The sequence below is a fragment of the Narcine bancroftii genome, chromosome 5 (assembly GCF_036971445.1).
Source record: "Narcine bancroftii isolate sNarBan1 chromosome 5, sNarBan1.hap1, whole genome shotgun sequence".
Taxonomy (NCBI): Eukaryota; Metazoa; Chordata; class Chondrichthyes; order Torpediniformes; family Narcinidae; genus Narcine; species Narcine bancroftii.
In genome coordinates, this window is record NC_091473.1 from 90,598,980 (window position 1) to 90,616,763 (window position 17,784).

At 39.7% G+C, this 17,784-nt stretch overlaps 1 protein-coding gene across 3 annotated transcripts in view; it reads left to right on the top strand.

Moving 5' to 3' along the window:
* efcab7 (EF-hand calcium binding domain 7) overlaps positions 1-17,784 on the top strand; it is a 123,192-nt gene that overhangs the window by 64,963 nt on the left and 40,445 nt on the right. For all 3 annotated transcript variants that reach the window (XM_069938322.1, XM_069938323.1, XM_069938321.1), the window contains 4 exons: positions 633-774; positions 5,428-5,537; positions 12,461-12,615; positions 14,229-14,362. In XM_069938322.1, coding sequence (XP_069794423.1) covers positions 633-774; positions 5,428-5,537; positions 12,461-12,615; positions 14,229-14,362 — 541 coding nt within the window. The remainder of the gene's footprint in view (positions 1-632; positions 775-5,427; positions 5,538-12,460; positions 12,616-14,228; positions 14,363-17,784) is intronic.

Here is a 17,784-nt window from a genome sequence, read left to right on the forward strand (position 1 = left end):
TTGCATTCATGTTAGTATATCTTCCAATCTCTGACAGGGAGCCTTGAGATGTTGAGTATTGCTAGTTCAGTGTGTGGGTTGATCATTTCAAAATTTACAAATGCATTTTGTAAACTATGTAGAAGATCTCAATTTCAACTAAAAAAAATTATTGCCTAAAGGTCAAGATATTTTAAAAATTAATTTTAAAGGATTTTTTAATGTTGCAAATTAAATATGAGTTTACATGCTTTGAACAATAGACGGATGATTTGTTGCATCCATGATGTTTTAAAAATAATAATTGGTAACTGCTAGAAATTGGTTCAGGAATTTTTACTGCTATACCTTTTTTTAAGCATAATGGAAGTTTGGAAGGGCCTTTGTTATCTTTTTTTAATCGTTATGACCCAGATTAGAAATCATTACATTGAAGGAAAATTTCAGGCCATTGTAAATCTCAAAATTTGTAAGATTTTAAGTGATCCCACTAATAACTAAGCATCATCTAGATTCCACTCTCAATAAGCTGTATTATATTCAAATTAGAATGATAGTTTGGTGTGTCTGCATTAATCAAAGAACATTAATAGAAAATCATATTGTTCAGCTTTGTTCAAATGATCTTTCATATTTTTACCTTTTCATTTTAGAACTGGCAACATGCTTGGTCAAAGGGATGCTTTTTCCTGGATGATGATGGTGGAATTGTTAGTCATCAATATAAACTGGAATTGCAGCAAACAACTAATATTTTGCTTACCATCAGGCCATTAAACCTCAGCCAAAATGAAGGTATAGTTTCTCAAATATTCTTAAACAATCTAGCCATTGTGGGTTGATATTTTTAACATTGAAAATTGTTGAAACTGCAAATTAGATATCTGCCTTAAACCATTTCACCATTGAAAGGAGCCCATTTGCTACATTTAAATAAAATGAAAAAAGATATTCTGATGAAATAATCCAGTCAATATAAGAGGTTTGGAGACGTAAGGGTTATCATATGGCTTGGCTTGGCTTCGCGGACGAAGATTTATGGAGGGATATGTCCACGTCTGCTGCAGGCTCGTTGGTGACTGACAAGTCTGATGCGGGACAGGCAGGCACAGTTGCAGCGGTTGCAAGGGAAAATTGTTGGTTAGGGTTGGGTGTTGGGTTTTTCCTCCTTTGTCTTTTGTCAGTGAGATGGGCTCTGCGGTCTTCTTCAAAGGTGGTTGCTGCCCGCCAAACTGTGAGGCGCCAAGATGCACGGTTGGAGGCGATATCAGCCCACTGGTGGTGGTCAATGTGGCAGGCACCAAGAGTTTATGAGGATCGTTTAACAGCTCTTGGCCTGTATTCATTGGAATTTAGGAGAATGAGGGGGAATCTTATTAAACATTTTCCCATAGTGGGAGAGTCCAGGATAAGAGGGCACATCTTTAGGATTGAAGGGTGTCTGCTTCGAATAGAAATTTCTTTAGCCAGGTTGGTAAATCTGTGGAATTTGTTTCCACAGATGATTGTGGAGGCCAAGGTCATTGGGTGTATTTAAGACATAGATAGATTGATATGTTCTTGATTAGCCGGGGCATGATTAGCAAGGTCAGACAATGGGGTTGAGTAGGAGAATGAAATAGCTCATGATTAAATGTCAGGGCAGACTTGATGGGCTGAATAGCTTATTTCTGCTCCTTTCCCTTATGGTCTAAAACTGGAATGCATAATTGCTTCTTGGCCTAATGTGTCAAAGAAGGTACAATGATTACAGTGTACCTCTATGTATGGCAAGTTGGGTAATGGAAATTTGTCTTCACAATTCATAAATCACTACCATGATGTTAATATGAGATATGGAATTAAAAATTATGCATCTGCAATATGTGTTTTTAAAAAAGCTACAAAATGTTGATTGAGTTTATTGCCAAACACATTGTCCACTGTTTATATGTGCTGAAATTTTTACATGTTGCAACCAAACAGGAACTTGTAAAGAAAAGCTATTATTAGTAAACTTAATTGAATTAAAAAGACAATAAATACATAACAGAGATAGATAATAAATATTCAGAATAATCCTGTTGCACAAAAAAAGTGACTTCAAATCGTGCAGACAGTCCTTTTGTGCTGTCAGATTCGTGTACCAAATGGATGCTCAAGAGTCTGATAGTTGTTGGGAAGATATTATTCATAAGCTTAGAGGCCCTGGTTTTCAGGGCTCTGTACCTTCTGGCTGAAGGTAGCACCTGTGATGGATTTGGTTACTTTTGTTACCTTCTAGAGCTTTCTGCATTCCTAGGTACTTAAATTACCAAACCAGGCTATAATGCGACCAACTTTCTTCAGTGCACCTGTAGAAGTTTGATAGTGTCTCCGATGACATCCCAAATCTCCATCCATGTACAGTAAAATCCCCGGTGTCTGGAATTCAAGCAACTGGCAAAAAAAATCAAGGAAAGTAAATTTTAAAAATGTAAAATAAATAAGAATGAAATAATAGGTGAAAATACATAAGTTAAAAATTTTAAAATAAATGTTATCTGAAGTAGCACATACCGTATGAAGATGGGAACAAATATTCAGCCAGCAGAGTGCCTTGGTCGTGCTTTGCTCATAGTAGCTATTTGAATAAAGTAATAGTGTCACTCAGGATGAAGAGCTGGTTGATGCCCCTCACCTTTAGGGTGACTCTCTTAAAGTGTCTCCTTATCTCTACTTAGTTACAGCCACCCCAGTTAGAGGCTTTATCTATAAACTTGGGGTGGAGGGGGAAGGATAATTATTGTTTGTCTTTCGGGAGGCTATTATAAGAGTAAGTCTCAGGCAACCAGAAAATACACTTACCCAGCATCTACTAATTTTCATAGGCGACTGGATACAGGGATTTTGCTGTATGTGTTCCAAATATATATATATATATATATACAGAGAATTGAATTAGTTTATGAGGGACATTGATCACAGGCTGTCAGTTCAAAGCGGGAGGCCACATAAGGGATTTGCTTGGGAGGTATTTCTATTGATACTTGAACAACAATACTTTATCAAATATTGCAACATCAATGTTTAGATAATTAAAACAATAATACTCCTTAAATTATCATCAGAATTACCTTTCCTATTGACCATGTATCCATGGAGCATGACTATTGAGAGAAAATCTTCTCATAGAAATGCATGCCCACTTTTAAGTAATTGGCCATTCAGCAATGAGCTGCCCAACTTGCTGCTTGTAACCTTTCTTTATTAGCTTCCATTGAGAAGTACCTGCAAGGAAAACAGTCTGCAAATCGGTCATGAAGTTGCCAATCAGATTGGAACGAGTGTTCACACATGAAAATCCCTAACTAACTGGCACTTATGCAGGAAAATAGTGTCAAATCCCTCATGCTGGCAATTTGCTCTAAAATCAAGCCCATTAGTTGTAAGATCATCAGGAAATGCAATTTGTTCAAATCCATCAAAGAGAAAATGGACAATAAATATTTGGATCAATAAAACTATTGAAGAACACATTTAAAAGGATACTCTGATGGAAAAAGAAAGAGCAGGTGTCTAAGCTTAACAATCAAATGTCTTTAAGTACTGCAACATAAAAGTATAAATAGGCATGAGGCAAAAACTATCAAGTTGAAACTGAGAACCAGCACAAAGTGCTATGTATTCTGTTTGGCTCTTTTCTCCAACTATTCATGAGAAATTGTGTGTAGTATGCTCTGTTCATAATTATATCTCAATCATGAGTGCTGAAAATGCTCTGCTAGCTAGGCAACTCAGTGGAGAGAGAAGCAGAATTACCATTTCAGGCTAATGATATAAAATCATTGATCAGAAATATGAATGTTTCTATTGATGCTGCCTGACCAACTGCACGCTTCAAATATTTTCTGTATGCATCATAACTCTACCAAAAATGAGAAAAAGGTATGTATGGGCACAAAACGCAAAATCCTCATGGATGGACAATGTTTCTCCCTGTATTTAATTGTGGAGATAATACTTGGAGAACCTGCTTCAAATGAGTAAAACCTAATTCGAAGTAATGGAGGAAAATTCTCTGGACTTGCATAAATTACTGAATGCAACATTATTAAGATATATTTGATGGGTGATTCCATGTGGGCGGAATGCCCTTTGCTATATGTAATTATCATTCTATTTTGTCATTTTACATCACCCAGGAATACAAGGCTTATTTTTGTTTTGTGTTGTTTCCATATTTGCAGCAAAATGTGCTCTTTGGAAAAAAAGAGCAATGATATATTCATCCCACAGATTTGTGTTTTTCCTTCTATCTTTTATCGTCTACTTTATTCCCTGTTGTACTCTTTCTCTTAAAGAACATAATTAAGAATGAGACGAGTCAGTTTGGTCTGTGTAGCTCACCTCGTATGTTTCATCTACGTTCATAATTCAGAAAAAGCCATTTTCTTCCTTCTTAGTAATCACTGTTTTCTTTTAACTCATCACTCTGACTTCTGGGAGGGAAAATATAATCTTGATTAATGTTTCTGATTACTCTCCAGTCTTCTAAGGCTAGATATATTTTGTGAGCATAAGGATAGCCATATCTTCATTATGAACCATGTGTGGTGGAAAAAAAATATAAATGCTTTTGTGCACAAATTATCAGACTGAGTTACAATGTCACATATAGTCAAACGACTTTCAATACTCATGTCTTGGCCTCAAACTTGAAGAATGCTTGTTTAAGTGAGGTAGGGCCATGGGTGTTAACCTCTCACCAAAAGGAAATGAAATGACCAAGTTGTAAGTATTTTTAAAAAGTTTGTAACTGCTGGTTCTGCATCTGCACAATGTTACACTGACTAATATGTATTTTATCCTTTTTTTTGCATTTTACTGTTCTGGTTGGAAAATGCATGAAATGAATGTGAATGTATTATTTAATAGCATAAAACAGTGCAGGGCAATACATTTTGTTACCTTTAAAAATGTAGAGTTTTTAATACATATTTTACTAATCCTAAGGAAGTTCCCTTCTGTTTGACAGGTGCAGCCTCACAAATCTTTGTAATGGCAGCACATCAATCATCCTGTTCAATCATTCACTATATGAGAAATGTGTGTTCTGTAGTTTCATCAGGTTTTATGAATTTAGCTGGGTATGGTTGCAGAATTCCAGACAGGACTATTTATGATGTGAAATGGAAGTAGACTAATTTTGCCTCATAATTTCCCTGTAAAGTATGTTTAAATGATTCCCCAACCATTTTGAACACCTTATTGATATTTAAATGTTTTATTCAACATGCTGTAACCTGGATTATTTGAATTCTAAACAACTTCTCCCCAACACAATACATCTTTATCCATTTAACAATTGTAAAATGACATACTTCCAACACAAATTTCAGTAGAAGAATTTTTTTTATACACTGTTCCTTTTTTGTTGCATATGAAACAGTCTGCATCTCAGTAACTACATTTGTTCCTGCTGCTCAGAAAAATTATCGCCCTGGATGAATGTGGATACTGCATTATATGTTTTGAAGGACGGTGATGATTCTGAAGCTCTGGAAGTTGTGTGTGCCACAGAATTACGGGAAAAGGAGGTCAGAACTATCAACATATATGCAGCCTTTAAATGTGGATATAGTGACTAAAGAATTGACACATGGAGAGATAAAATGTTGACAATTAATGTGCATGAGGTCAATATGTGTTTTATACAATGTATGGCATCATCACCTAATGCCCAGAAGCTAAATCATCAATGGAATTACTCTTCATCTGGGCACACTTTGCCTCTTTCTTGCACCTTTTTTTCTTTTCTTATTGGGCCATCCATTAGTGCTTCATTGGTGTGATAATTGGCATGCTTTCTGACCATGGCTGGGAGGGGTTCCAGAAAAGCCAAGCATAATCTCTTTTTAGATTTTGGGCTTCTCCTTTAGAATACAGAGTAGCAACCCAGTATGTTGACAACAATTTAAGTCATCTTGGCATGAACCACTGATCGCACAAGTGTAAATTTCCTAAATGAGTTATTGGGATTACCATTTGAGGCACAAGAAGCACCTAGTATTTTATTTTGGATAACATAAATAAATTGTTTTTAATTATGAAAATGGTCATTTGTAACCATCTGTCCATGTCAGAGCCAAACAACGTGATATACAAGAGAATGCAACCTTGGGCATATTGCCTTTCTCAAGTGAAATCCCTTGAAGAATCCTCTGGATGGGATGCATTAATCCCAAGCCAAGATAAGCAGAAATCTTAAAGGAACCATTATTTTTTCAAGCCAGAGAGAGGAAAAAAGAACAAATGCAACATTTTCATTCAGTCTACAAGAGTAACCCTGAGCTTCCTGTCTCCTATCACTTTGATTTGCACAGCATGGAAACTTCCTACTATGTTCATGCTTTTTCCCCATTTAACTCATCCTATTTACTCACATTAGAACAGTTTCATTTTGTTTTTAAGTTTCTTTTCTGAGGAAAGAAAAAAAAAGTAAGTCCCTTTCGGGATGCTGAGTGGTTGAAGATGACACTGCCTTCTCTGAGCACCCTGTATCCAGGCTACCTGATCGATAGTACATCTTCTTGGCCTTGATTCCCTGAAGATTTTGAAAGCTGTTGGCAGGCCATAGGGTCTGTTTCTATGTTGTTTTTCTACATGTTAAGATTTTCTTGACAACTGAAGGTAACTTTATTAGCCCAGCACACTTTTATTTCACGTTTATTTAATGTGACACTGTAATATGAAACATTTTTAGGTGAATTTAAATAGAGGGGGAATTGAACTGTTTTTAAGCTCACACTGGAGCAAGACACCAGCTTTAACTTGGGCTTAAATGAGACTCGTAAAGAGTAGAATTTCATGATCTTTCTTCCATGTGATATTTATAGAATTAAAAAAAAATTTCTTATAATATCAAGCCAATTTAAATACAGCATTATATTATCTGACTATTACTGATGCATTTCAAGCACCAGTAGAATAAGAAGATATAAATACCATAGGTTACTTGCCAAAGAAGCTATTTTTTTTAACATGAACTGGGTGAGTGAAGTTTTATCTTCATTTGGCAGTCAGATGAGTGTTGGGTATAACATAAAAGAAGAGTGAGTTATCAATTCTCGAAAGCCCTATTTTAGCATTTATATCTGCCAGTTTGTCACGTCAGTGTTTGGCAAGTAAAAGAATGGGTTCGAGGACTCAGCAGGTCAAACAGTGTCCTTTATGTAGCAAAGGCAGAGATACATAACTGACGTTTTGGGCTTGAACCCTTCATCAAAGTATGACATCAAAGTATACTTTGATGAAGGGATCAAGCCCAAAATGTCAGTTATGTATCTTTGTCATTGCTATATATAACGGACACTGTTTGACCTGCTGAGACTCTTTTTATTAAAGATTTGGTTCATGTCAACTGAACCAGTTATAATCTATTGCATGAACAATTGTAATCAACTGTTTTGTCAGAAGGGACACACCATGGATTTGAGTGAAACACTAAAAATCTGCAGACGCAGTGATTATAGTAAAACACAATACTGGAGAAACAGCGTGTCATACAGAGTACTTTGTCTAACAAAGATGCATAACCAATGTTTCGAGCCTGAGCCCTTCATCAAGATATGAGCAAAATGTAGACACACACCTAAATAAAACAGTGGTGGGGTGGGAGAAGCAGGGAGAGGATCACATACCCAAAGGTAAGAGGTAATATGTGGATAAGGGAGGGAGGGCACAAGAGAAAACAGGGGAAGGGACTTAGCTTTCTGAATGGAAATGGAAAGGGATGGATAACTGGAGGAAAGGACAGATGGATAGGGAAGAGGGGGGGGGGGGGGGATGGTGAATGGTCTAGCAGAAACTGGAGAAATCCATGTTAATGCTATCCAGACGGAATATTAGGTGCCATACTTTGATGAAGGGTTCAAGCCCGAAACGTCAGTGATGCATCTCTGCCTTTGCTACATAAAGGACACTGACCTGCTGAGTCCTCGAACCCATTCTTTTACTTGCCAAACACTGACGTGACAAACTGGCAGATATAAATGCTAAAACAGGGCTTTCGAGAATTGATAATCCACTCTTCTTTTATGTTATACCCAACACTCATCTGACTGCTTCTCCAATTTACAGGTGGCTCTGGTTTGGCAGTGTGGTGGTCATCAACTGCACCCGGTGCTCCCGTGGTGGCCTTCATTACATCAGAGAGACTGGACGCAGACTGGGAGAGGATTCAAAAGAGGTTCAATGGGATGATTCCAGGAATAAAATAATTATCATATGAAGAGCGTTTGATAGCTCTTGCCTTGTATACGTTGGAATTTAAGAAATTGAGGGGGTAATGTCATTGAAACATTTTGAATGTTGCAAGGCCTGGACAAAGTTGATGTAAAAAGGTTGTTTCCCATGGTGGGGAAGTTTAGGACAAGCAGGCACATCTTCAGGATTCTAGGCCCTTGGCTTAAAAAAGAAATGCTTAGGAATTCCTTCTGCCAGAGGGTGGTAAATCTGTGGAATTTGTTGCTACATGTGATTGTGGAGACCAGGTCATTGGGTGTATTTAAGCAGAGTTGATAGGTTCTTGATTATGGGGAGAAGGCCAGGCAGTGCAGCTGAGTGGGAGAATAGATCAGCTCATGATTAAATGGCAGGGCATATTTGATGGGCTGAATAGCCTATTTCTGCTCCTATGTCTTATCAAACCAAGGCCATCCGTAAATTGAAGGAGTAACACCTAATATTCTGTATGGCCACTTTCCAACCGGATTTCATTAACATCAACTTCTCCAGTTTCTGCTAGTCCTTTCTACCCTATCCCATTATGTCCTTTCCTCCAGTTTTCCACCCCCTTCCCTAACCATTCAGAAAGCTATCCCCCTGTTTTCTCTTGTGCCCCTCCCTCCCTTATCCACCTATTAACTGTGAGCGTGTGCTCCTGTCCCTCCCCCTGCCCCCCAATCTTTTTGATTCAGGCAGTTACCTAGATAACTTGATGACAAGCTCAGGCCCAAAATGTTGGTTATGTAGCTATGGGTCTACACAGCCTATAGCACAGGAAAAGTTATAGCTGTATGCAGGTTAGCTTAGAAAGAACACGCTGTTCCCAGAAAGAACAACACAAACTCCAGTTGGGTGTAGTTAACACACTCAGCTTTATTGGGCTCACAGCCCTGTTTTTATTCTCCAGCTGAGGAGCGTGGTCAAAACCCTCTCAGCACTGATTGGTGTGTTTGTGATCCGTTTTCCCTGATAGGCCAGTTAAGCTCTTTTGGTTGTGGCCAATTGGAGGGCAGCGCTGGGCCTCATGCAGCCTGCTGAATCGTTGTGTTCGTCCTTCATCTTGTGAGGCCCCATGGGGGAATTGCAAAGGGCTGCTGTTATATACTGAGGAAACTTGGGACTATTTTATGCTGGAGCATGAACACTACAAGACTGTCAGAGCCACATCACACTTGAGTGGTGAGCATGCTCAGTGTGACATTGTAGCAATACATGACCAGTAACCTAATGTGAGTAAAGATTTGTGCTGTCAAACTTACAAGCTTTTCTTAGTGTTTATTAAGATGATACAACCAGGATACAACATGGTCCAGAGGTCGATAGATGCAGTGGGGCAGGATCTGCATTTTGCCTTCGTCTACCTTGGTGACATTTTAATTGCCAGCCACATCCGCACGGAGCATGCTGCCCACTTAAAACAATTATTCTCCAGGCTGAGCGATTTCAGCCTAACTATCAACCCAGCCAAGTGTCAGTTTGGCTGAGAGACTATTGACTTCTTGGGCCGTTGTAACGATCAACATGGAACCAGACCGTTACCTTCAATGGTGGATGCTATTCACTCTTTCCGCATGCCATCAATAGTGAAGAGACTACAAGAGTTTGCAGGTATGGTTAATTTTTATTGCCACTTAATACCTGCAGCGGCCCGCATCATGAGCCCACTCTTTCCCCTCATGGCAGGACCCAGTAAAAACATACAATGGACTCAGGAGGAGACCGAGACCTTCCAGGCTACCAAAAACCCCCTGGCCAATGCCACCCTTCTCATGCACCCATGAGGCCCGGCCGCCCTCATGACAGACGCCTCCAGCACAGCAGTCGGGGATGTACTTGAGCAACTGGTGAATGAACAGTGGCAACCACTGGCCTTTTTCAGTGAACACCTTAGGCCACCAGAGCTCAAATACAGTGATAGAGAACTGTTAGCCTTATACCTGGCAATTCGGCACTTTTGTTACTTCCTGGAGGGCAGGAAGTTCAAAATTTATACGGACCACAAACCCCTTACCTTCGCCTTCAGTAAGGTGTCAGATCCGTGGTCAGCCAGGCAACAGCGGCACCTATCCTACATTTCTGAATTTACAACGAACATTGAACACATAGCCGGAAAATCCCATCTGGCTATCTTGGCGGTTCACGACCCTACCCCTGGCATCAACTACGCAGCCCGAGCTGATGCACAGCAAGCAGTCCCTGACATTCTGGCGTACCGGACAGCGCTCACTGACTTATAACTGGAGGACATCCAGATCACCCCTGAAATTCGCACGCTGCTCTGCAACACCTTGATGGGTAAACCTCGCCCTGTCATTCCGGCTGCATGGAAGAAGCAGGTTTTCGACTCGGTCCACAAATTTACTCAGCCCACCATCAGGACGACAGTCAAAATGGTGGTGAACAGGTATGTCTGCCAAGGCCTCCGCAAAGTGGTCGCCCGGTGGGCCAGGACTTGTACTCAGTACCAGTCATTCAAAATCCAGACTCATATCAAAGCTCCACAATAGACACTCAAGCCAGCATGTCTCCGCTTCAGCCACCTTCTTACTATGGTTGACTGGATGACCTGAGGTGGCGGTGCCACTATCAGAGGCTTCTACAGAAGCATGCGCACGGGCTTTACTCAACACTTGGATAGCGTGTTTCGGTGTCCCCAAACACCTTACATTGGACAGGGGTCCTGGGTTTGTGGAGATGTTCCACATTCAGGCAGCCTTAATGGCACAGCTTACTGGACCTAACTGGGCTGACAAACTCACTTGGGTCCTGTTAGGCATCTGCACCACATCTGAGGAGGACCTTGAGGCATTCTCTGCTGGGTTAGTCTATGGTGCACCCCTAGTTATACCAGGTGAATTCATGATAGCCCCTGAGGACTTGGGGGATCCCCAGTGACCACATTGTCCCGACTACGCGTGCACCTAGGCACCCTGGCCCCTGCTAAACCTAGACCCCACAGCCAACCCTGTACTTATGTCCCAAAGAACTTTACTGACTGTAAATATGTGTTTGTTCAGCGTGGGGCTCACTGGCCACCACTACAGCAGCCTGTAGAAGGAGCTCTACAAGGAGCCATACCATGACCTCAGGCACAACGACTCCACCAGTGTTTTGGACATTGGGAAGTGACTTTCACATTCGATTGGTTGAAACCGGCCTACTTGGACTTTGACCAGATCATCACTCACCCGACCCCACAGCGCAGAGGCTGGCCTCCTAAAAACAGTGCCCCCATCGCCAGTTCGGGGGGGGGAGGTTGTGTCGCGGCCTGCTGCCTGCACCTCAGGCCAATACAGGAAATAGCCATCGAACATGGCGACCAGCAGAGCATCGAGCAGGATGAAGCGCTCGATTCCATAGGCTGCCGGCAGAGCAGTGAAACTGGCCAATCACCGCCATTGGATTGCAGGGTCCGGGCATCCAAAGTAACCAATCAGCAGCTGGCCTGCTCAAGCCACACTCTGATGGTGACATGGTCGAGCTGACCACAAAAGACAGAGCTGCCACTGACTAAGCTTAGTGTCGAATACGCTCTACCTATGTGTGTCTTTCTTCTCCTGCGGATTCGAGTTACAGCCTTAGGGTTATAACTGAGAGCTATTACCTAGCTGTAGCCATAGTGACCTCACTATAATGATATATTTTTACAAATTTAGCAGCCGTATCTACAAAAAATAGGATTAAATTTTTAATTTTTTTAGATTCCTAAATGTTCTTTTTAGCCTTTAAGACCTGTGTGTAACCTTATTAATGATGAAATAGATAGGAATTTTAGACAACATGGGTGTTTCATACTTTCAGCAGTCCATTCTCATTTTTATTCCTTTCTATCTTCTATTCTAACACTTAATTATGTACTTTCTTTTTTCTTTTCTTGGGATGTAGGGGAGGGGAGTTTTGGGGTATTATCATCATCTATTTGAAATTTGCATTTTGAAATTTACTTGAATCCATGTATGGTTAAAAAAAAATTAATTTTAGTAAAAAAAGGATGGACAAGTTCGGCCGAAGGGCCAGTTTTAGTTCTTTAAAACTCTGACACTATATCTGGATATAAAGAAATGTCAAACTAGTTTAAATTTGTTTTTAGTTTTCTCCGGTGTAAGAATACTTTGACCCACCACCAGTACAAAATATTTGTAGATATAGAAAATGCTGTTTAGCAAATGCTGTTAAACAAAATTTGATTCTGAATGATGTGATATCTAGTATATGTTTTAATACCATGTTACAGAGATTTGGATGGAAAGGAGAGCTTCGTTCAGGAGTGTATCATGTCATCCCATTCACTTCTGGCTGCAAATTAAAGAAACAGCGTAAATCAGTCATTCACGAAGCCAAGCTGGTCCACAGAGAAAACGGTGACCTAATGCTCACCAAGGAATTCCGGTAAGAGTTTTTCTTTTAATAAGTATGATACTTAAAATATATAACCAGTGCGGTTGGCGTAGCGGTTAATGTACCGCCTTTACAGCGCTAGTGATGGGACCAGGGTTGGAATTCCACGCTGTCTGTATGGAGTTGGTACATTCTCCTATGTCAGCGTGGGTATTCCCCGGAGGCACCAGTTTCCTCTCATCATTCGAAGCATTATGGGGATGTAGATTAATTGGGTGTAAATTGGGCAGTACAGACTCATAGACCATAATGACCTGTTATTGTGCTATATGTTTAAATCTAAAGTTATAATTTGCAGAATATTTAAAAAAAAATCAGTGTTAGAAGTTAGGAAATTTTTTTTGAAAGTCAGAAATATATCGCTGGTGATGCAGCTTCTCAAAGAGAAAATAAGTAAACAAACTAGTTTAATACCTCTTTATCACAACACCATGCTCATCTCTACAGATGGTAGGCACCTGGAACTGTCTACAAAGGTTAGTAGTGGAAGAACCAAAATAATCGTGTTAAAGAGAATTCTAAATAGATATAGTAAAATCCTAGTATCGGAATTCAAGCAACTGGCAGCCTCAAGCAATTGGTAAAAAAAACTGAAGAAAATAAATTGTAAAGATTAAAATAAATAAAATAATAGGTAAAATATGTAAATTTAAAATTGTAAAAGTAAGTGTTCTCTGAAGTTACACGTAAACCTTTGGTGAAGATGGGAGCAAATATTCGGCCAGCGGAGTGCCTTGGTTGTGTTTTGCTCGTTGCAGCTATTTGAATAAAGTTGTATTTGAATAAAATGGCATTGCCCAGGATGAAGAGCTGGTTGATGCTAGTCAATGTTGGGGTGACTGTCAAAGTGTCTCCTTATCCCTGTTTTTTTAAGAGTAACCCCAGTCAGAGGTTTGGGGGAGGGGGTGTTTAATTATATATATATTGTTAATTGTTTTTATTTTGGGTGGCTCTGTGGAGTGGGAAGAACCTGCAGATGCAACAATGGTTAAATGTATTCAAAGAATGTGACTGAAAATAAATTAAAATGCTTTAAGTTGTATATATTTATGCAAGTGAAGTTTGTTCAGTTAAGTACAGTATAATATTTTTGTCTTTTAAGCTGTTTATTCTGAATGCAGTTTTATTAGTTAAATATTATGTCTTAATCAACCAGAAAATACACTTATCTAGCATCTACCAATCTCTGTAGATGTCCAACACTAGGGTTTTACTGAATTACCCAAAAATGGCAGAAGTTAAAATATAACCAGATAAACTGATAACTGATTATCCTATAATTTGAACATATTGTTCAAATGCTTTTTTAATCTTCACATTTCACATTAATTCCTTTGATCATTTACAGACAAAAATAAGATGCAAGACATGCTACCTTCAACGAGCCTGCACATTATCTGAGTGCTCATTTGTTCAGTATTTTTTGCTTTTGTTTTACTTTGGTAATTCCTGACTTTAACAGATATAATAACAAGGGGCTTAGAACCCACATAATTAGGCATCTGAAGGGGGAAATATGTTGAGTTTTTGTGGATGCAAGTGGCAGAGTAGGTAAGGTTTGCTCTGTATTTTAATAATGCATTTTCCTCTTTTCCTTTGATTAGGGTTGCTCTATCAGACGTCTTCGAAGTCATCGATTTAGATGGCAATGGCCTTTTGAGTTTTGAAGAATACAACTTGTTTGAATTGAGAACCAGTGGAGAGAAGTGTGACAGAGAGGCATGGGCTATGTGCCGAGGTGAAGTGAAAATTCCCATGTTTTCTGATTTAAGCTGAAGTATTTTTAATTTGAGCAAATTCTTCATTGTTGGTATAAGTAAATACCAAATAATAGATTTTTTTCACCTTTATCCATTGTTATGAGCCCAGAGGACCCCAAAACCCAGCAGCAATAGAAATTTGCCAAGACAAATGGTTACTTAAACAAAAATTACTTTTAATTATCTTTAAACATTAAAACAGGATCAAACTTTAACTTATTACTATTAACTTAACCTAACTTAAACCCCTTCTAATTCTAAGTGCACGTGTATGTAATGCATGTGTAAGTTCAGAAAAGTTCTTTGATTCAGAGTCCAATCTCACTTCTCACCCCTCCAAGTTTACTGGTTTCAGGCAATTCATATACTGAGCACAGAATTTCACCAGGCTTTGGTGCTACAACTGATTCCTTTAGATCAGCCACTTCAGTGTCTTGCTGAAGAAACTTACCCCATCAGGGTTTTCCAGATGGTAACCTCTTTCTTTCAGGTCATCACAGAGTTACTTTTTGCTTCCCTTATTTCAAGTGAAACATTATGCAGCCAGCCATCTCCTTTTATATGGACTACAATGGCTTAGACCAGGCTGAACTAAGAACTCTCAACCCGTCTTCAAAATGGGGTTTTCCCACAAGCTTGCCAGCTTGTCCTGTTCCAGTCCCAGCTGTTGCTGCTGACTGTAGAACTGAATTCTCTCTCTCTCTCTCTCTCTCTCTCTCTCTCTCTCTCTCACACACACACACACACACACACACACACACACACACACACACACACACACACACACACATAAAAACCACATAACCCTCTTAGAACAGCAAACTGCACTCATACTGCAGCACCAGACCTAATCTTCTGAGTTCGTTCATCTGTTGCTTTCCAAAACAATAAACCATTGCTCCACAGCATGTCCAATTAACACCTACTCCTGCTCCTATATCTTATGGTCTTATGTCTCCAACCACTCACATCACAATCTCTTCTCACTGCTACCTTTTAGATTTATTGTCAGAGTACATACATGACGTCACATACAACTCTGAGATTCTTATAGGCATTCTTCAAAGTTTTTGCAAAGGCACCCGGAGCCTGGATTGTCTGGCTTCAGCAGTGCTTTGGCATTTTAAATGAGATCTGTTTTGAAGTGTTTTTATGTCATCTACACTAAAAAACCTGCCACAATTTATTTCCTTTTAAAACATATCTGTATACAATATAAAATATGCATAATCCGTCACACTATCTCTCTGTCAATGTCTGTCTGTTTTGCTCTCTTTCTCTCTGTCCTCACAGAGCGTGTTGGAATACTTGCTATCTTTCTGATTGCAACAAGTTTCATTTATAAAGTAGGAAGGTGGAACAATATGAAAATATTCCTTGTCAAAATTTAATTGCTTTTTTATACCAACACGGTATAGTTGGCGAAGCAGTTAGTGCGCCAGCAATCAGGACTGAAGTTTGAATCCTGCATTGTCTGTAAAGAATTTGTATGTTTTCCCCATGTCTGCGTGGGTTTTCTCTGGGGACTCCGGTTTCCTCCCACCGTTCAAAACTAACCAGGAATGTAGGTTAATGGAGTGTAAATTGGAAGGCACAGTCTCATGGGCCGAAATGGCTTGATACTGTGCTGTATGTCTAAATTTAATTTTTTTTAAAATTTAAATATTTGTGTCTCTACAAAAGCAAAATCATTTTACATTGATTCAGACTTTGTAATTTACTGGCTACAATTAGTCAGTGACTGCTTTATCAAAAGTTCAGTTGTCAAACTCCCCATTCAAATTTCTGATCTGCCAAGGTGGCATCAGAGCCTAGTTTGGTAATTCGAGTGCTCAGGAACACAGAAGGTAACAAACATAACCAGGTCCATCACAAGCTCTGATCTCCTATCCATTGCAGACATATATGTGAGGTTCTGGCTCAAGAAGGTAGCCATCATGAAAGAATTACAGAATTATTCCTGGAATGAAGCGATTAGCATATGAGGAACTTTTAATGGCTCTTCAACTGTACTGCTTGGAGTTGAGAAGAATGAGGGGGACCCTCATATAGGCATTTGAATGTTGAAAGACCTGGACTGAGTAGATGAGGCAATGTTGTTTCACATGGTGGAGGAAATCTAGGACAAGAGGGCATAACTTCAAGATGCGGAAGAATTTATTTAGCCAGAGAGTAGTGAACCTCTGGAATTTGCTACCATGGCGGCTATGGAGGCCAAGTTGTTGGGTGTATTTAAAGCAGAGACTAATAGGTATATGAATAGTTAGCGTATCAAAGCTTATGGAGTGAAGGCAGGGGAGTGGGTCTGAGTGAGAGAATGGATCAGCTCATGGTGGAGTAGACACAATGGGCCGAATGGCCTACTCCTACTCCTATGTCTTATGTCTCCAACCACCCACATCACAACCTCTTCTCACTGCTACCTTTTAGATTTATTGTCAGAGTACATACTTGACATCACATACAACCCTGAGATTCTTTTTCCTGCGGGCAATGCAGAATTACCACTTATTGGTAGTGCAAAAAAAAAATCAGTACACAGCGTATACATTTAAACAAATAAAGAACTGTAAACAGAATGTAAGCAAACTATGCAATACAGAGAATATTTTAAAAAATCAATAAAGTGCAAAAGTAGGAGTCCTTAAATGAGTTCCTGATTGAGTTTGTTGTTGAGGAGTCTAATGGTGGAGGGGTAAGCATCTGTTCCTGAACCTGGTGGTGCGTGTCTTGCGGCATCTATACCTCTTTCCTGATGGCAGCAGTGAGATCAGAGCGTGTCCTGGATCGTGTTGATCCTTGATGATTGCTGCTGCTCTCCAACGGCAATGTTCCCTGTAAATGTTTGCGATAATGGGGTGGATTTTGCCTGTGATGTCCTGGGCTGTACCGTTACCTTTTGGAGGGTTTTATGCTTCAGGGTATTGATGTCCCCATACCTTGATGCAGCCAGTCAGCTCATTTTCCACCACACATCTGTAAAAATTTGCCAGATTTTCTGGTTTCATACCAAACCTCCACAAACTCCTGAGGAAGTATGGGCACTGATGTGCTTTCTTCACGATGCCTTTAACATGTTGGGTTCAGGGCACATAGTCCTTAAAGCGTTCAAGTGGTCTTCTTTCTCTTTTGGACCTCCTCGGTGTGGTTTGCTGAGCCAGCCTCCAGCTCATGAGGCAGTTCATGGACTTTAGTGTCAGTTAATGCTTGTAATTGGTCAATGTGCAATGTGTTGCTTCCTCAATCGGTCCCCCAATAGAACAGAGTAGGACCAGGGGCTCTATTTTTGTAAGATTACTCCTCCCCATAATCCTCCCCATACTGCCCAAACCATAAACTATTCTGGCACAACAAAAAGGCCTGTGTTCAGTATTGGAACACATTACTTTTGTTTAATCTT